Here is a 21552-nt window from a genome sequence, read left to right as displayed (position 1 = left end):
GACTCCGCAACTCTCATTGGCTAGGAACCGTGGCCAGTGGGAGCTGCTGGGGTGACACCTGCGGGCTCAAACAGTACGCAGAGCCCCTGTCTCCTCCACCTAAGAGCCGGACATGCTGGCTGCTTTTGGGAGTCGCCTGAGGTAGGCGCTGCCTGACCAGAGCCTCACCCCAAACCCCCTGGCCCAGGTCGGCACCCACTCCCGTACCCTAACTCCCTCCCAGAGCCCTCACCCCAACCCCCAGCTCCAGCCCTGAGCTCTCTCCCACACTCTGAGCCCCTTGGCCCCAGCCAGGAGCCCCTGCCTGCACCCCAAAGCATTCATCCCCAGCCCCACCCCAGAACCCGCACCCCCAGCTGCAGCCCTCACCCCCTCCCGCATCCTAACCCCATGCCCCAGCCTGGTGAAAATGAATGAGGGTAGGGGAGAGCGAGCGACAGGAGGAGGGGGGATGGAGTGAGGAGAGGCAGGAACCTGGGGAAGGGGCGTGGAAGGGGTGGGGCTAGGATGTTCAGTTTTATGTGATTAGAAAGTTGGTGACCCTATTCAGAAAGATCCACGGTGCCAAAATGAGCTACACTGAAAGGATGTAGAAGTGTATCCAGATCATTTACTGTACATCAAAACCACAAAATGTTCAGTTGGGATTACATTCACTGAACGGAAAACAAAAGCAAATTTAACCTATAAACTCTTAGCATGTGGTTGTACAGTGCCCAGCACAATGAAGCCCTGATCTCAACTAGGCCCTCTATATGCAGCAGAAATACCAATTAATGACAATAACTAGCTGACATTGCTGACATTAAAGAGATGTAGAACTTGATGTAACCTTTTGCAATTTTGCAGAACCAAGGGAAACCTTCCACAAACACACACTCTGACAGCAGCAGCTGAGAAACTGAAACTGAAAGTAAAATGTTTGCCTTACACTCTTGAACTTTGATGTATGTCTATCCACACCGCAATTAGACATTTGGGCTTGGGCTGCAACCTGAGCTCTGGGACCCTCCCACCTCGCAGGACCCAGCCCAAGTCTGAACATCTAAATGACAATTAAACAGCTCCTTAGTCCAAGCCCCGTGAGCCCGAGTCAGCTGGCACAGGCCAGGTACGGGTTTTTAATTGTACACTAGACATATCCTAAGAGCCTACAGAAAGGAAAAGGAGCCTTTGGGACTTCAGTGGTCCATCTAAATTAGATGCTTGAGACTAAGAAGGCCTGTAGCAAAAGTGGAGATGTTAACTGGCTGGTAGTCTGACAGATGTGCCTGGACAGCCAAGAGGAAGAAGTCCTGCACAGGTCTTTTGAGTTCTGTTTAACTTCATTTTAATAGAAGGAAGAAAGAAAGAAAGAAAGAAAGAAAGAAAGAAAGAAAGAAAGAAAGAAAGAAAAAGAAGTTCAGTAACAGCATTCTGTGTGATATCATACATCTTAAATAATGTTAATGAAGTAGCTTAAATAAGCTTTCAAACTTTCCTCAAGGAAGGTGCGAATGGCAGATATGCTGTGAGTACAGTTATGAACCATCTGAATTAGCTTCACTATATATGCCAGTGGCACCATAAACATTTTTACACAATATGCATACTGACCATTTCAGTTGGCACTTCTTGTGAATTTGTCCACATAAACCACTAAGCAGGTGGCCTTTTCACCACAGCTATGTCATTACTGTGAACAAGTGAGCATGTGGTAGAATTTAATCTTAATTAAACACTTGCTAAGATCATTAAGAAGCTATATATTGTAGGGCTCCATTACACTGTAAATCTTGAATGATAAAAAAGAACATCTCTTGCTCTTGAACTTTAGATCTAGAGACTGCTTTAGAAGAACAAATACTTCTTTGAGTTATAACTTTCCTATATCAAAGGGGCAAGAGAATTATATCCTTCCTTATTTATCTTTTAGGGCCATCAAAATGCTACTTGGTGGTTTACAAAACTGTTTGGGTAGGTAATTGATATTTTCCTGTAGGCTGGAAAAATTTGATTTAACTAGCGAGTCTTAATGTCTGTTCATTCAAATCAAAATAGCTTGTTTGTAGAGCAACATAAACTGTCAAAAAGACAAACTGCTGTTGGCTCTGTTTTTCAGCTGTCAGCTAGGGAATGAATGAGAGAAAGCAGGAGAGATTTAAGAGAGAGAAATTATATGATTTATATCAACACTGTTTGAATCACTTCACACTATGGATTTATTTTAAATAACACAGTTTAAATAGGTTTCATATTTATGTAAGTTTTTGTACAGATTCAGAAAAATGTTTTCTCGATATTTTTATTGAAATATGACGTGATCAAGTTTAAATAGGGTTGATACAGATTAAAGTCTATATCACTGAGTTAGGGCTACAAATGAAACATTACTGCTCATTAAATGATACTAGACAATGTAGCAATCCATGGAGATTTTTTATGCTTTTTTGGCTTGGAAGTGTAAATTTACACAGAGACTTGCTTACACGTAAACACACATCTAAGTATCGCTAGTGACTTTCTTCTTTGTCACATTTGTGAAATTTAGTCCATTATTTGGCCATCATATTGAATAAAATTTTATTAATCTACAAAAAATCAAGTAATTAAACAAAGGGAAGTGTGATAACTTGAGATGCAGGTTGTAAGGAGACAAAACAATTAAAATGCTGCTATCTTGTTTAAATAATTTAACTGTCAACACAACTGGATCAGTGTCCACTAATGAACTGGAGAACTAGTCATCATACTGGTCCAGACTCTCAGACCCTTACTCACACTGATGAGAAGTTATTTCATGAATAGTCCCATTGATTTCAATAGGACTATTTGCTTGACTGACTACTCACCATTGTGAGTAAGGGATGAATAATCTGGCTTGTTCATAGAATCATAGAATATCAGCGTTGGAAGGGAACCTCAGGAGGTCATCTAGTCCAACCCCCTGCTCAAAGCAGGACCAATCCCCAGACAGATTTTTGCCCCAGATCCCTAAATAGCCCCCTCAAGGATTGAATTTACAACCCTGGGTTTAGCAGGCCAATGCTCAAACCACTGAGCTATCTCTCCCTCCCCTGTTGGATGTAATGGAAGGATTTCACAATTTCATGGTGACTGTGGGCTCTAAAGTATTTTTCACATTTTAAAGAGGCAGATTAGTAGGGCACAAATGAGGAGTTACAGGGTCCCTATGCACCAGAATATGAAGAGGACTTCCCAAGTGTGCTGAAAAGAAGACACCTGATTAGAATGAAGGGAAAGGGACAACATGTGCTCTAAGAAACATTAATGTGCCTCAAATTAAAACCCAAACTTGCCATGAGAACTACTGTGTATTTGTACCAATAGATCATTAAATATGAAATCTGTAAGAGTTGACAAACTTGTTTAGAAATTGCTAATCAGACTCTTATAGAGCCAGTTTACTTCAAGAAAGATTACTGGGCATATTCATTGAGAGCAGTACAGTGAGCTAGTAAGGTGAAGCTGAAGTTCTGGGGGGGAAAAAACACCTTAAACTCAGGGCTGTGTCAGCAAACTTGTAGGAATATTGAAATTCAGCAACAATTATACCTAGAGATTTGGTTGTTTTATCTACACAAGAAACACATACATTTTTGCCCCGCACAATGACTTTTTGGGGAGGCCTATTTACACCTTGTGAAACTCCAATTATATGATGGCCTTGTCATACTATATGACAGATAGGGCAGAATTTGGCCCTTTTTTCTGCAGCTAAGGTTTGACTTCACATAATTCTTGATCCTTGCCGGACATATATTATTAAGTTTTCTAAGTAGATCCAACACTAATTTCCAAATCTGTACACTGTGTCATCAGCCATCAGTGATCTTGTTTTCTGAGCTTGCTAACAAATATATACAGTGGTTTTTTTTAAATTTCTGTTGGCTGTTTCGCATCAGTTTTTATTACATATTATTTATATATGTAGCACCAACAGCATGGGATTAGTTATGAAATTTTACCATTGGCAAAGTTGCAAATGGATAGGAAATTCATAAGCAAAGATATGCATTGAAATTCACCAGTTAGTTATTTATATATCTATCTATCTGTGGTCTTGAAGCATAGTACAAATCTTGATGCAAGAAGAAAATCAGTCATCTCAAACAGACTATTAGACTAGATGGATGTCCCATTCAGGCACACATACTAGCCAATATGCATTTAAAAGCCAGGCCAACTTCTGAGGTTCTTTGTTCTAATACTCAAGTTTAAGTGTTGCTTTTTTAAAAAAACTCATTTCCCACTCAGGCAAACTCCCACTGACTTAAATGGATGTTTGTCAGACTGGGGTCTGAGTAAAAATGGAATAAGGAACTCCGAATTTGTTTCCTGTTATTAATCTTTTGGAGAAAACATCATAGCACCTTTAACTTTCTAGCTGGAGAATGATCGGATATAGGCAAAAGGGACCTCAGTTTAAGACCTGCCTTGATAAGCAAATATGAAATTGGTACTAAAATATGCTCAGCATAGACACTGAAGAAAATGCATTTTATAATAGTATCAATGCCCCTCCTAGCATGAAAATGTCCTATAGAATCTTGGAGCTGCAACAGCTTAATAAGGCCCTATCAGAAAGAAGTCAGTAGTGGAACTGAGAAATTCTCAGTGGTCGCAAACCACAGAAGTTTGGGAAAGATTTTCTTTGGGGTTTCAGTTAATTGGAGTGTGATGTGTTTCAAATTTAGGGAGCTGTATTTCATTTTGGGGCACTCAGTTCAAATTTTCGACTGCTTTTTATTGGTTCCAAGAATTATGTTTCAGAACACAACAATAGTCCTATTGATTCTGCAGTGGAAACCACAAGGGATTAGTGGAAACCAGAGAAGATCAGATGAAATATTCTAGTGGAAAGTGCTGGAATTTTAACTAGGGGAGCTGAAGCAGGCTGTCCCTTGGAGCCCTTCTGGGTTCTGATGCTGCAAACGAAGGAGGGATGGAGGGAGCCATCTCTTCTGAAGATGTGGCAGGTAGAAGAGTGGGCTATCCAGGTACCCACCCTTGAAATACTCTGAAAGGGAGAGAAGGATTGGCAGCTGCCCCTAAAGACAGTAGAAGGGGGCTCAGTACAGTGCTAAAATGATGAAATGTAATGGCCTATGATATACAGGTCAGACTAGATGTTTTAATGGTCCCTTCTGGCCCTAAAGTCTATGAACATATGAAAGGGGTTTGCATGCCAATCCACATCCAAGAAGATGCAATACTCTGGGAGGGAGAGGGGGAATGAAAATGAAAATGACAAAGGGATGTGAGCCTGGGGCTGCTTGGTGAAAACAGAATCAAATGACTTGTATATACATGTTGGTGGAAGCAAAACTGGGTCAAGCATATGCCAACAGGTGCATTTATATAGGTACATATCTGCATTTTTGGCTAGTAGTGAAACTCCCAAATGAACTCAAGTGTCTGTGATAGGTTCTCTTGTGAAAGGTTCTCATAACTCTTGTCTGACATTGAATTTAATTTCTTTCTGAAATAATCTTTTAATTAAAAATGAACAAAAGTCAAGTATTGTTTCAATTATTAATATCCTTGTGCCAAAATAAAATAAAAATATATTGAAAAAAGTATTTTTCCTCACTGCATTGTTCATTAATGAACATGTCTAATGGCAGTTGGAGCAGTACAAGGAATTTTGTAAAAATCCTAATTTAAAAAAATTACAATTTACATTTTTATAGGACAGGGTTTTTTTAGTTTAGTTTCATTCACATTGCTGTCCTGAATACTAATCTCTGCTTTGCATTGTTTCCATCTGCATCCTTCCTGCCTAGCCAAAGCTCATTTGAACCCTCCAGCAAAATGAATTTTATCACTAGGCAGAGATATAATAGTTTAATTAAATCATCTTTGCAAAATTATCCTGAAAAATTATAAACACTGGCTCAAAACTCAGTCACCTGCTCTCACCATAATAATTAAAAGCTGAGCAGGCACTCAACTCATGAAATTTAGCCTCTTTTCAGCCTGGGAAATGTCTGTGAATAGATTGTGATTGTGATTATTCATTATTCAAATTCACTTGACACATTTTTAATGAGATTCAACACCATCTTTAATCCTATGGATATATTGGGAACAGTTCCCTTGGTGTATCTGAGCTTGTATCAGCTAGCTGGAGATGAGTCACACAAGCTACATGATATTCTTTGTGTTCTCTGATTGGATGAACATCTCTCTTATCAGGTGGAAGTTCTGGAACTCTAAATCTCTCAATAATTTAGGGAGAAGGCGCAGATAAATAGAATTATGGAATTTCAGAAATCTCACTCTCTCATCCACTCAGGCCTTTCTCAAGGGATTCTTCCTAGAATAATTTGGCTCCTGTAAAATGAATTTTCTGGGTGCAGAGGTTACAGCCAATATTTTCTCACTACATTCACGTAAAGACATTTTCTGTATATTTGCAGTTCTAGTTGTGAAGGGTACTGTCAGATTATTGTCTAACTCATTTAACTGCCTAGGTCACATGCCAGGGCATGGAAAATTTCTTAGGATACTGGTCTCCTTCTGGTGTTAAGCAGTGTTTCATCCAGACCCAATACACCAAGAGCACTACATTTACTAGTTGGCAATTTTCTGTCATTCTCCCCCAGCCATTGTTACAAAATGTGTGTGTGTCTGTTCATAGTTGTAGCAGCAAAGGTAGTGGCACCCTGTCTTTTGGCTGCACCTAGCAATCTTATATGCTTTATGGTCATGATATCGGCTTGGGCCCTAGCACTGCAGCTTTGGGACTGCATAAGCTGAAGATCTCTGAATAATAGCAGGGCTAGCAAGTGAACCTGCAGCCATATACATCCCAGCTTCAGTCAAGGTTAGAAAATCAAGCAGGTTGTGTGGCAGTTCCACCTGCCAACACCTGTCCAGGCCTGCTGGCCCTTTTTCTGGGCCTATTCTTTCCACCATCTGGCTCAGGCGCACTGACAACTGCCACTCAGAGATATGCAAATCAATTCACCTTGGCCACACTTATAGAGAGCAGGAAGAGCCTTTCCATCACCTTCCTGCTTTGGGCCCTCACTCTTCCTTTGCTACTTCTGCCCCCATTCCCAGACACTATGTGAGGAGTTAACACTTTGCCTAGTGACTCTTACTTCCTAGTCTGTGCTTTCCTTTCTTCCTTTGCATGTGGCCCAATGGCGGGGTTGGGGTTGGGAGGGACACAGGTTCACATATAATTTACAGTGCCACACTTGGATATGGACATGTGCTTGGCTTTAAAATTCCCCACCAAACTATATCCCCACATTCCTGTCAAAACACTGGTCAAGGAGGAAACGGATTGCAGTGGCTACTGTTGCAGGACCACTCTTTGCCTCATCCAGCCTCTCCTTATTGTTCCTAGGGCTATTGTTTTGGAGCTCATTATTCCCCTCTGATTCTCTCTCTACTCCTCTCACCTACCTCCTTCCCTCACACTCCCAAACCCACAAAGCAATTACGAACAAAATGTACAAATGCTCATACAAAGCACGTTTAAAACTCATTATCTCGGAGTCTTAACATTTTTTGTGAGGATCCATGTGAGCAAAACTCAACTGGTTTAATGTGCATGGAAAGTGAACACAAAAGTACATTCATTCCTTAATTCAAGGAAACAGTCAAGGAAAGATACTCATAGTATTTTGTGCAGCTCTATGAGAACTTGATCCAAAGTGCACTGAAGTCAGTCCAAAGACTCCGACTGACTTCAATGGGCTTTGGATCAGGCCAATAATAATCATAATGTGAAAACTGATGATAATGTAACAGCTTGTCTGTCAAAACAAATTACTCGCCTCAGGTGACTGAGTGAGTAGATTTTTTTTAAGGCTGCGTGGGAATATTACAAGGCATACAGACAGTGGCTGAATCCAATGGCTGCTGTCTGCTCCTTTCTAGGTGGCTGATGTACCTGTGTTATCCTGATGGGAAAGCCAGAAGAGGTACACTTTGATCAAGATATTTGAGTGATGACTTTTTGCATTATAAAATTACAAACACTACACATGTAAATATGAAATAATACATATTTGAAATTGCAATAATAATCATACTTTCTACTAGTGCAATGGGAGATGGGGAATGATGGGTTCTCTTTGAGGAATTCCTGTGCCACTATGGATTCCTACAGGATGATTTCTCTTTAAAATTTGATGGAAACCAGGCAACACCAGGAGAATGACATCAACCTGAATCCATTTGGGCTCTCCTGTTAAATTATAGTATGAGGATTTGACACTTGACCAGGGTTGACACTGGCTTCTCTGTAACAACTGCATTACAGATTGCAACATCCCATATCATTCAGAAACAACCCCCCAGGATTACAATAAAGTACAAGGGATTTGACATATGATGGCCTACCAAAATACTAAAAGAACACATTTCAAGGATGGCTTAACTCTCCATCTCAAAACATAATACTTGGAAGAAGAATATTAATACCATATTGGATGCAGGTCTCAGACCTTTACCTTTGTGGCAGCATCAAAACATACAAAGCCCATGCCAAAGTCAATGGTAAGCCCCATAAGATGACTCTCCAAAACACAGGCATATGTCTTGCACTGCAAAAATCAGAAAACACAGTTACTATACTAAGTAGCACTGCACTTGTCTGTTAGCTCCAGTAAGTTCTCTTTGTTTGCTCCAATGCACACATCTCAAAATTATTGTCAGAGAAAGGATTGTGTATATGTATTAGGTCAATTTCATCCCTGATGTAGTTCAAATTAGTGGATTTACACCAGAGAGGAAATTGTGCCAATACAATAGAAAGAGCCTTTCATTTCATTTAAAAAAAAAAACAACAACCATCATAATTGTAATGGATTACTGTAGCAACTGATAAAAAGAAAGTCTCATTTTATAGCTAGATTTTTTTAATGATTTAAGAAGATAAAACAGAGTACCATCACTATACCTTCTTATATCCAGATTTAGAATAAATAACTGTGTTTGCAAAGAAATTCAGTTTGAGATACTGTTTGCTTTTTTGTTATCTGCTCAATCTCAGTGGTACAATATGGTGAAAAATAATTGATGCAATCAAAAGAGAACTTTCAGTGTCGACTAACAGACAATATGTAGCTCTAACCATAAGCTTCTATGGGAAAACCTTGACATTTTAAATGGCATTCATTCTTCGGTTTCTTTTTTTAAGAACATGACATTTTGATATACGACATAAGAAATCAATTAGTGACATTTTCTTGATCAAACTGAGCTCTCTACTTCAAAGCATGCTTCAGGTTTGTAATGGCAAGCTTGCATTGTTCAACACAAATTCTGGTTTTCCTTGTCAAAAATATTTAATTATGTCAAAATCTGATGCACCAAAGTGCTTTAAAAGACCATGTTTCACATAGCTGCATCACAAGGGGAATGTTTATGGGAATTTTACTTTTCAGATTAAAGTCAGAGACAAGTAAATTCCCCAATATCTTTGAGCTGAAGACCCTAAGCAAGAGCACAGATTGCAGGATTTTTCATTTTCATCCAGTTCATGGATGTTAATACAATGTGCACACTGTGTCACAGGACTGAATATTAATTATTAATATTGACATAAGTTGGTTATTGTTGTATTGTCTTTATGAAGATACTTATTTCTGTGGAACTGTGACTATCAATGAATAATAAATAAATAGCATTTATTAACATTTATCTTTATCAAGAAACACCCCACCAAAAACACTATCTTATTTTTCTCATGGTGCTGGCTTCAGAGCTACCCCAGGTGTGGACACCATAGGTGAATTCCTGGCCCCACTGAAGTTAATTGGAACATCTTTATTATTCTGTCATGAGTTTTTTAACAATTCTAAGACTTTTGTCCCAAAATGTAAAAGCATGGGAGTTGTGGTGTTCAGAGCTTCCAAAAGCAAGGCCATGTTTAATTAGTGCCTGAATATGGATTTAAGGGTTTACTTTGAGAAACCCTGGTTTGGAAATGTTGACCTTATTGTCTCTTTAAATACAGAAACTTAGGATAGAATTTTCAAAAGTGATCAGTGTTGGCCTAACTCTGAAGACAATGGGAGTTTTATCATTTACTTCAGTAGGAACAGAGTTAGGCTGACGCTGAGTGTTTTTGAAAATCTTACCTTTAATATTTTAGTGGTTATATGTGTCCTGGTGTATTACTGCATCTTTAAACAATTTGCACTGAAATATGTTATATAGCAGGAAACCTGACAATGACAAACACAGAGTAATTTTCGTAGTACAAACACAATAAAAGTCAAGAGCTAGGGTATTTGATGGTTGTGGAAAATATGCATTGCAGATATTCATATCACAACTTTTTGACATTTTTGTTACTGTAAATGCCATTGATTCACATGAACGAAGTGTTATTTCGACATTAACATTGCACCATATAAGGGGCACCCTAAATAAACAAACACACACACACAGACACAAATACACACACACACACTCTTATTTATTTACAGCTACAAACGGGATGGCTTTACTTTTTGAAACACACTTAAATGGGCAGCCCCCTGAATACAACGACCACAAACTACATCTTCTTTGTGGAAAAGTTATTCTGCTCTAAAAAGATGAACCGTGAACACCTGCTTCTTAAATTGCAGGAAACATTTATTACTTGATATACTATTCTAGGATTTGAACACTGACTTTTTGAAAACTTTAAGATAAGTATATTTTGTGGAACTGAAATAATTGCATCTTGTTTAGTTAATATGCTGGCTGATATATAGGTGCACTACTTTTCTCTCCAGGATGGAATATGGTGACGGCTGCATCAAGGCACATACCATAGCTGTTAGATAACTTCTACAAGCACATCACATAATTCAAGTCTTTCAGCTTCAAATATGCAGACCTCTAGCACCTAAACTAAAGTAACATCTCCATTAGTTGTCATTAGGGCAGATATGAAATTTTTATGCCAGCCTCTAGACAGAGTGAGAGAAATGATGGAACAGTCTAGTTCATTCCAGTAGGGAGAAGTTGTACACACACACTTCAGCCATTCAACCATGAAAAATGTGAACTGCAATTTATTTTGATGTGATCCCATTCATTAAAAAGGTTAACTAATGCTATGTTAGAAAACTCCCACTTTTATTAAAAAAATCAGGGTTTCATTTTGTAGGTTTACCTTCATATTTTATTTGTTGTGTTTGCAGAAGTGAGAGGCAGTTTTCACTGCAAATGTATTGTAAAAATGCTATTATATTATAAACATTAAAACTTTTCCCCCTGGGTCAAACAAAGGGGGGAAAAAGATGATTTTAGCTTTGGCAATGTTTCATCCCATTGAGAGAAAAAATGGGTTCACATTTGTAAAGTAACACATTTCACACTAGATGAGATTTATGAATTCCCAAATATTGAAAATCCCTCAGGTTTTGCACGCAAAGCAAAAATTGGTAGCTGCAGAGTTCTATTATCAACTCACTACAACATGTATAACACAACAACTGCTTTATCTGCATCGCTCCAGCTACCTTAAGTAAACATGAAAACTACACTGAGGACTAAAATTTGTCAAAGAGACAATATCTCAGATTGGGAATAAGAGTCTGCTCTAACTGAGCTGACCTCCTATTCCCACAGCATAATCAGCAACTCCACCTATATGGAAGATCAGCCTCAATCTATCACTTCAGACTAAGGTTTCCGCTCATCATTTTTACTCCTCGAAATCTTGCAGAGGTATCTAAAACACAATTAGCAGAGTAAAAAAAAGGGTAAAAATTATAATGGCCTTTGACCAAATGAGACTTTAAGCTCTTTGGGACAGGAGCCCTCTTTTGTTCTGTGTTTGTACAGCAGCGATCACAATGTGGTCCTGATCCAGGATAACTAGGGCTCACAGGCACCGTAGTAATACAAATAATAATCCTAAGTAATAATTCATTATTATTGAATTGTTGCAGTGAGTTTGGAATATGCACTATAGGATAAAGGTAAACTAGTTAACTCTATTTATTCTGGATGTCTTATATTGAATTTCTCTGCTGTCTTTAATTCAGCTCCTCCTTCATGAACTTGGAGAGAATAAAATGAAGAACACTACCCAGGTGCATGGAGAATGCCGAAGTTATTACAGCTTTAAGACAAACCTTAAAGATGTACTAAAAGCTATAACAAACCTTGGAATGATTTCACATTGATTATTGGTTTCCTACACAAAAACATGAAACCTTGTAAAAAATGTATCCCACATAAACAGCCACAAAATATTTCCTCTCTCAGTCCCAGTGCACTCCCACAGTATGGAATCTTAAGCTGAGTCAATGAATAATTCAGGAGCTCAGCTCCAGAAGATGACAGCCCAAAGCATTATGTTCTTCAGACCCTACGCCCTCAGTTCACACTACAGTTCCAAGGAGGTGTTTAAATTATGGAAGGCGTGATGTGCTGTGAGCTTATTGTAAGCTATTTCTGAAGCTTGGAGAACCTGAAAACACTTGGGTTATAGGTTCAAGAATCAATTCAGACTTTAAAACTCAACTTTTCAAGCACAAAACTTCCATGGGGGCAAACTTTAAAATGTAATCACAAGGCAGGCTACACAATACTCATCTTCTGGAGTGAACAGCTATCATAAAAACAAGAACGATAGTAAGAAAGCACATAAAGGAAGCCCATAAAGCAAGGAACGAAACATTCAACATAAACTAGTAGGGACTTCAAGAGAGACTGTCAGCCGCATTCAGTTGATTTCAGTTAATTTGAACACTACTATAAATGTTGCAGATGTCTTGGGTTTTTCTCACACTTTAAAAAAATGCTATAAGACAACAGGGAAAAGGATTTCCTCCTCCCCCCCCCACTATCTATGTGACTTCTGTTTTTTCTTTAAATATATAATTATATGCATGGATGTTCCTTATTGCTCTATAGAAAACTAATTAACTATAACATACTCTACAAAGGCACCTCTACAGTATTATAAATTGCATGACATGTTAATGGAAAACTGCTATCAACTTTATTGCTTATTTGTCTTCCTGAAATCTTAATTTTTCCTAAAGGAAGTTTGTTCTTTACTTGTATGTTAGAAGCTGCAGAAGCTATGAACTTAGGTCACATTTCAGCAAGGTACCTATCTGGGGCTCACGAGTAGTCCCATTGTCTTTAGTGGTATTTCTCACATGCTAGAAGTGTGGCAAGTGCTTAAGGACCTTGCTGAATTGTGGTCTTAATCGGGTATATTTTTAAATAACTCTATTTGTAATAAACTCTATGGACTGTATTATTTGCTGTTGTAAATTGGCACAGCTCCATTTACTTCTATGGAGCTATGTTCATTTATACCAGCAGAGAAATTGTGCCAATATATGTGTGACTATAGTAGAGTCCAGCCTACATTTGGATGATATTTTTAAAATGAAAAATTAACAAAATCCTAAATTTAATTAAAATGTAAAAAATATGGATGGCTCATGTGCAGAAATATCTGCATATACCTGGGTTTGCATTCAAAGTGAATTGTATATGCAAATAAGACACTGAATGCAGTTACCCATTTGCTTGTGTATGCGACTGCATAGAGGCTTGACTTTAAATATCAGTATAATTATTATTTGAGAGTGCCCATTTATAATTTTCTGATCACCCATCCATGAGACCCCATTTTGATTTGAACGTAGCTCTTTTCTTGTCACAGAATGATGAGACTCATTGGCACTTTGTAGAGGCCAATCATGCCACTTCTCAACTAACACTGAAAATCTTGTATGTGTTTGATGATAAATGTGCAACAAACTTGTGGGAGGAAGGATTAAGTCACAAACTACTGAAAGAAAACTAGAGCAAACTAAATGTAATTCAAGTAATGGAATTGGCATCTTACCCATCCCCTTTCCCCCCCTTATCGGGATGTAGGAAAAAGTTCACATATAACACTAAAAGTGTACATACAAAAGATGAAACTGATTCTGTCAATTTTGGGTTTCAGTCAATTTCACAAATGATAAAATATTTTACTGTTGATAGTTCAGTTTCTCACATTTGCTATAGCCAAACTGCAGCCTTGGCACATAAAAAATATTTTCAGCTCAATAAAGACAAGATATGCTGATCACAGTGGGGAAATGTGGGAATTAGACTGTTAGAAGAGGTATTATTGAGGACACTGGAGCATATTGAATACATTTGAAGTATAAAATCTAAGAAGTAGAGCCAAAAATCAGAAGTGGCACAGCAGGTACCCATATAAGAAGAGACAAAATTGAAGTAACTTGAATGCTGATGGTTATTATAGATGTTTTGTTATATTTTCTTTTGTGGAATGCCCTGTAGTGCAGTTACAAACAGTGCCTCAGGTAATGATATGAGAAGTAAGAGGTATCATGAGTATTTCTGAATTAGAAGATTATTTGTTTTTGTTTTGTTTTTTTAAAAGAGTGAAACTGCATCTACATTTTCCAGCACAGTAATGAAAGTTCAAACTATTCCTCTAAAATGTAACAGAAAAAGTAACATTTTTAAGTTAAAAATTGGCATTTCTGAGATTAACGGAAATAGCTATATGCATGAAAAGTGACAGCACTTCTACCAGTTTTATAAACTAACCTTATTTCATCTCAGCTCTGATGGTTTTGAGATCAGGAGGGTGTTACCACATATAAACATTTAACATTTTGTTTAAACAATAAGTGCCAGATGTTCAAATGAGGGCACAAATGATGTATACAAATGAAGTTACATAGAAACTTGTCTTGGAGCACAAATCAGTATGTATATATACCAAATAGGGGCGGCATCTAACACTTAGATGCCCAAATATTCTACTGATATGCAAATATGATTTTTTTATGGGTGCAGCTGGCCATAATCATGGCAACATCTTTGCAGATGTGTCCAGAAAGATGTTTTTCTGATTGCGATATCAACATTACAGCTAGGAATGGGTGAATCAGAAAGGACTTGGAACATTTTTTTATATTTTAACACAACTATAATGCACTATTGGTCATCTTAATTTCACAATAAAATGCTGATTGGGCATCAAATATTACCCAGCCTGATCTAGAATCATAGCTATAGAATAGTCCACTACTAATCTCTACTCTGGTATCACATACTCCCCACTCTGGCATCTGATAATTAAAAAGAAATTGCAACAAACAAAAAATGTATGAAGAAAACAAAACAAAAGTGTTAGGCTCACTTTTGCCCTCACATTGGTGCAACACCTATTAACTACAATGAGAGTTTAATCCTTGTAAGTGAGGTCAGAATTGGGTCCTTTATATCACCTGATTGTACAACAATGCTGTCCAAACAGCTGTGTTACCTCCCCACTGTTTAAAGACTCTCTCTCCTGTTTTCCTTCTGTCCCTACTTTGCTCATTGCCTTTTGTCATTATTTATTGAGTTACCTATCCATGGTAATTAAAGGCAGAAATTTGAGGTGGGTAAGAATGTCCTATGAGCCTTTGATTACAAACTCCATGGGAAAGGTGACAGTGTCTTCTTGTACTTACATTTGAGTAATATAGAGAAACGGTAGATAGACATATAATCAAAACACCAGGAACAACTAGGACACTGTATAGTTACAATAATAACAACATGGTAATCCATTAGAAGGTTAGATGTTTCCATCTCATTTGGCTTTTTTTCTTATTAATTTCCATCCCTGACAAACACTTTATTAATGTTCCAAAACACAGGCATTATGGCAACTGTCTCACCTGAATTCGTTCAACTTCTAAAAAAGTTGCTGTTTGGAAGGCTTTTTCCCATAGGGTTAGGTCACACTCTAACTCCACGGAAAAGTAGAGGTCCTCTCCAGATTCAGATTGGACACCGAAACAGTGTTTCCGACGATCCAACAGATCACTGTCCTGATGAAAACCTGAAGTTATATAATCTGGCATACATAATTAATATTTCTTACTGTAAATATCTATGCCTCAAATTTAACATTATAGTTGGGCATTGCTAACTTTATACATACTGCATTAGTAGGTGAAAGTTCAGGAATTGCAAAGGAAGGCTTGGGCCTAAATGTTGACATCTGAAGGAATTTGAAACAAGATGTTATGTTGAGAGCTGTGCATTTTATCAACATACTGTACTAGGATTTACAGAAAACCACAAGCATAACTTTCAACATCTTAACAAGCCATTTCTCATAAAGGGTACAATAGATTTTTTCTTTTTTAGTAATGAAGCATCTATAAAATATGTCTTCTATTTATCCACAGAAGAGGTCAAGCACAAAGTAAGATGTGACTCTTTAAACTACTCTGCCAACCCCACCAATGTACACCACTGTAGCAGGGTGGACACCTGCTCCTGCCTGGAAGGGCCTGAGTTAGCCTAGGGAGCAGGCAGCATGAAGGCTGAGCTGATTAGGGGAAGTGGCTGCAGCTGGGGCCACGCCCCAAACAGCCTCAGCAGGCCCTATAAAGGCAGGGAGCCAGGAGCTCAGGCCAGAGTCTCTCTCTGCCTTCAGAGAGAGAAGGGCCTGGCTGCAGGGATCTAGAGGTAGGGTACCTGAGTGGAGCAGGGCTGGGGAAAGGCTGAGGAGCTGGGGAGCTCCAGCCTGGAAAGCCCCAGGCTGCGGCCTAGGAGAAGGCCAAGGGGTACTGGGGGTTGCAGAGGGCAGCCCAGGGCTAGGCCAAGGCAGCAGGTCCAAACCCAACCTTGTCGATGATGAGTGGCCTATACTGCAGTCTGCCCCAGGGAGCGGGGGCTAGTTGGTGACTGGCAGTGGCCTAGTACTGAGGCAAGGTGGGGATAGTGGGTGGGGGTTCCCCAGGGAGGGGAGACCCAGATCTGTGGGGTACTGCCAGGGGGCAGAACCCAGAGCAAGGGGCACCGGGGTCCTGGGAGGGACACGGGGGCTAGTGCGAGGGACAAGGTGGATCACTGGCCTGTAGAGGGCGCTCCAGACACTGGACGAGCTGATTCCCCGAAGCAACCAGTAGGGGGTGCCGCAGGGGTGAGTCCGTACCCTTACACCCACTGTACCCCACCAATGGAGCGAGAGAATACTTCAGTGTAAATAGTAATTCTGTCCTTGGCCTCTCTACTGAGACCACCAGGAAAGAGTCCATATTTGTGCTAGTTTACTAAATCCAGTATTAAAAGGTATACACTGTTACAGCCAGCCAGAAGAGATTTTTGTTCATCCCAATAGCAGAATTGCTCTCTTTAGAATTGTTTGTCCATAATTTAAGATCCAGGGAGAGCAGATTACATAGACTACCAAGACAGACATTTGATATCAGACTGTAGAAAAATATAGCATTAAATAGTTGACAGGATTTATAACTGAGAAATTTGCAATGAAATCCACCGTTAAAAAAATTTATCAATGAATTTTTTAAACAGCACTTTGAAAAACAGGAACATTGTGGGTTAAAATTCTGGCACACAGTTCACACAAACACACTTGTGAAAACAAGAAAAGAAGCACTCAGAAGGATCACAGTGCAACAAATTCATTGTCACAAATGACAGTCAACAAGGTCACCACCTAAACTGAGCACATATGGCATCAGGGATAAAAATAAATGCTTTTGGCTCTCAAGGCGAGTGGTCATATCTTATATTGGACCAACTTCGGTTGGTGGGAGAGACAAGCTTTCGAGCTTAGACAGAGCTCTTCCTCCACCAGCTGAATTAAAGGGAAGTCTCAGTTAGCTACAGTTCATTAGTGTCTGTACCCACTGTACACCAGCTATTAGAGAGTGACTTAGTGTGTGATTCAAAACCTACTGAAGTCACAAGGAGTCTTTCCATTTACATCAGATAGCAATGGATCAGGCCCATAAACACAGACATTTGAACTACAACCACACAGGGAGTAGGTACTCAGATACCATGGAAATGTGATGGCAGTTGTGAACTGCATACATTCTCGGAGGCTCAGATCCTCAACTGGTGTAAATCAGCATAGATCTTTAAAAGACAATGGAGTCATGATGACTTACATCAGCATAGGATCTGGTTCTCTGCATGTAAGAGAGCACAGTGTGAAAATACAATGTACAAAATACAACATTCGTGCATGCACATTTACAAACTATACATAGATCTTCCACATACTAGACTATTTAGGATGTTTCAAACTTCTCATGGAATAACATTCACCTGAATTGACATATTTATGTAGGACTTGTAAAATGGATTATCTACCCAAATTATTATGGTAATATATGGTTAGAGCCTGAGAACTGAACACAACATGTGAAAAAAAGATCAATTATTACTTTGGGACAGAATCACTTTCCCGCTCCTTTGCTTTTGCACCATTCAGGCAGTGTAAAACGTGAGAAGCCCACCAGTCAGTCCCTTTGTGGGATGTCCCCTGGCCTGGAGGTTCTCCCAAGAGGGTGTAGAGCTGACATAGCTGGCTTCCTCTAGCCTCTGGTACGGGGGGTGAGGGAAGGGGATTGGCTGGAATGCTGTGCACTCTGGCTATCCTCAACTGCTGTCTGATCCTTCAGGGACCACAGCCAACAGAGACAAGTTAGAGCAGCACCCTATAGTGTTCTAGCCTGCACTGGGGCTGAGGGAAAGAATCTCTTTGTTGGTCCTCAGTTTCTCTTTTTCTCCTGTACTGTGTTGCTCTACATGACTGAGGGAGGGAGGGATGTCATCCTTAGCCAGGTTCACACAGAGCCAGTTGAACTATCCTGCTGTCTCTGGGCTCTCACTGATGGGTAGGTAAGCAGGCAATGGGAGCAGCCTGAACTACTTCCCTCCTTTCCCTTTGATGGAACAGTCAGACACCAAGCAAGTTGTACAACAGCTGAACCAGGGAAGGGACAGCAGCTACTCAAGACCGCCCTAAGCTCACACTAGAACTGCTCCTGGAACTGCAGGGAAGTAGTAGGAGACTACTGGCGAGGTGACAACCCCTATGCTTCTCTCCATAGTGAAAACATTCCAATTTAAAAACTTGTAGAGCACCACTTAGCAATCTCATTTTTCAATAATAATCAAATACCAATTTTCTTAACAGCTACCTCAAAGGCCAGAAGTTAGAGCCCAAGGGCCATAAGTGTCCCCCAATCCCCAGATTGGACACCCCTGGGTTAGAGGGACAAATCATAACACTTTTATACTTGGATAGTAGAAAAGTACCAAAAATAAACATTATCCCAAAATGTGCACACACTACTAACAACTTAGAAGGTACATGGAATTGAATCTATCACCATCATATTTAGAACACTGATAAATAAGGCTAAGATTTTGTCACAGTTATTTTTAGTAAAAGTCACGGACACGTCACGGGCAACAAACAAAATTTCACGGAGCCCGTGACCTGTCCATGACTTTTACTAAAAATAACCATACAAGTTGCGTGACAGAGGTGCACAGCCCAGGCTGCAGCCCCCACCGCGGGGCAGGAGCGCCTGGCCCAGGCTGCGGCCCCCACCATGGTGCAGGAGCCCACGGTCCCGGCTGCGGCCCCCGTCGCAAGCCGCGGGGCAGGAGCTGCCCTCACCAGGGGGCAGAAGCACACAGCCCCGGCTGTGGTCCCCATTGCAGGGCTATGTGGGGAGCATAGCCACAGCTCCAGCCCTGGCTTCAGCTGCGAACAGCTGAAGCTGAAGAAGTCACAAAGGTCCGGTAAATTCACGGAATCCGTGACTGCTGTAATCGTCGTGACTAAATCGTAGCCTTACTAATAAATAAGAACATATTAACTATTGAAAACACTCCTGTAACTCTTGTCCAATGACAGTAATACCGCTGCACATTCAGTCATAACAAGTTTATTTGAAAGCGTATTAGTGTTAGATGTTTACATCACATATTGTACCAGGACAGTAACCACGGCAGGGTGAATTTCAGCCACCCAGGGCGCAAAGCAAGGGGAGGGAGGCTGAAAAATGGGATGGACGAAAAAAGAAATGGTAGGAGGCAGAGCCCTGCAGTGGGACCGGGATCCACGGGTCCCATTACCATACCTGCTACCCTTACTTTTGTACTGCTGTGGGTGGTGGCAATACCATGCCACCCTTACTTCTATGCTGCTTCTCATGGCAGTGCTGCCTTCACAGCTGGGTGGCTGGAGAGTGGTGGTTGCTGGCCAGGCACCTAGCTCTGAGGCAGCGCTGCCGCCAACAGCAGTGCAGAAGTAAGAACGGCATGGAATGGTAATGGGACCCATGAGGTCCCAGTCCTGCTGCAGAGCTGTACCCCCTACCATTTTATTCGCCCATCCCACTTTTCCACCCCTGCTCCCCCAGCTTTGCACCTTCGGCGGCTGCCCTGCTCACCCCACCCTGGTTATGGCCCTGATGGATACAACTGTGTTGAGAATTTAAAAAAAACACACACATTTCAGAGCAGAAAATAAGGATTTTTTAAAACGTTCATAACTGGCTTAACAAGCACAGATGTGCCAGGGCTATGAACTACCAAGCCTAGCAGTGCTGGGACTGAGCCCAGGCAACCCCTCCCCCCCAAATTAAGCACAGAATAGCATACAGAGGGACAGGCGAATAGTGCCTATCTTCACAAGGTTGGATTTAACACATCCGGGTTTCATGGCCACACTCATATAAGTCAATGGATCTATTCAGCAAGGGGCATGACAAAATGAACATGTAAATGTGCACAGTTTTCCAAAGAGTGCGCCTCATCCTGCTAACAAGACTCTGAGCTATATCTATTCCTTAGGCCATTTTCCTTCTGCTAGGCAAAAGTTATCTGGCAGCTGAGCAGCACTCCTCAATGCAGGATTGAGTTCCCTTGTAGTCCCTGCCCTTTCCATTACTTTTTCACCTGTGCATCAGTGTGCAACACTCCAAACCTGTACCTATGCAGCTAATTGTACTTTCTGTTAAATAATGGATAAGCAGGTCAATGGACTGACCAATGTGTGTGTAAATTTTTTTTTTAACAAAAATGCTATGCACCTGTCCCAAAAAAGTTATTAGTTCAGGGTAGTATGCCGTCCCCCACAAAGCATGACAAAACCTCTAAAGGATGCTGCAAATATGAGATAAAAATGTCTGGAGTCTTGTACTCTGAGTTGGACTAAGACACCACCCTTATTAACTAACTTTTCGTCTCATGGAAGTTGTTTTGTTGATAAGATGTTTCACTTCAGTATAACTATAATGCACTCAGACACTTGCTTAGTGATTATCATAATCTTGTTCTTTTATTATCACTTATTAGTCTGCGGTGGCCTTTATTGAACTTTGTGATGACTTCATATGTGCTGTATGAGACAAATAATGATTTAATTGTAGTATTTCCCTGGGACCACAATTAAAAACAAATTCTCTGGGAAAGAATTGTCACAAGAAGGGAAAGTTGTACCAGTCTCCTGACTCTCCACTCAAAAAAGGTCATTTTATCTATCCATTTATTTATTTATAACCACAAAAAGTCCAAAGAAACAGCCTTGCAGCAAAACTAACTGTCAGGAAGGTCTTTGGCTCATGTCCACATGCTGTGTAATCCAGCATCCCTGCTGTCAGGAGGGGTGACTCCTGTTTGCCAAGTTAATAATGATGTACCTATTAAGTAAGAACAATAAATTTCTCCAAGGGAAACTAGCATGGTTCATTAACTTGAAAAGATCAAGTT

General features: G+C 40.1%; 1 protein-coding gene across 1 annotated transcript in view; it reads right to left on the bottom strand.

Annotated features, from left to right (window-relative positions):
- SNTG1 (syntrophin gamma 1) overlaps positions 1 to 21552 on the bottom strand; it is a 245729-nt gene that overhangs the window by 34395 nt on the left and 189782 nt on the right. The window contains exons 14-15 of the mRNA XM_026659517.1: positions 15681 to 15833; positions 8472 to 8564 (exon numbers count right to left, since the gene is read on the bottom strand). Of these exons, the coding sequence (XP_026515302.1) occupies positions 8472 to 8564; positions 15681 to 15833 (246 nt within the window). The remainder of the gene's footprint in view (positions 1 to 8471; positions 8565 to 15680; positions 15834 to 21552) is intronic.

The sequence above is a fragment of the Terrapene carolina genome, unplaced genomic scaffold, assembly GCF_002925995.2.
Source record: "Terrapene carolina triunguis isolate 2854851 unplaced genomic scaffold, T_m_triunguis-2.0 Scaffold58, whole genome shotgun sequence".
NCBI classification, from domain to species: domain Eukaryota; kingdom Metazoa; phylum Chordata; order Testudines; family Emydidae; genus Terrapene; species Terrapene triunguis.
Note: the sequence above shows the minus strand (reverse complement) of the source record. Positions and strands in the feature narration are given on the sequence as shown.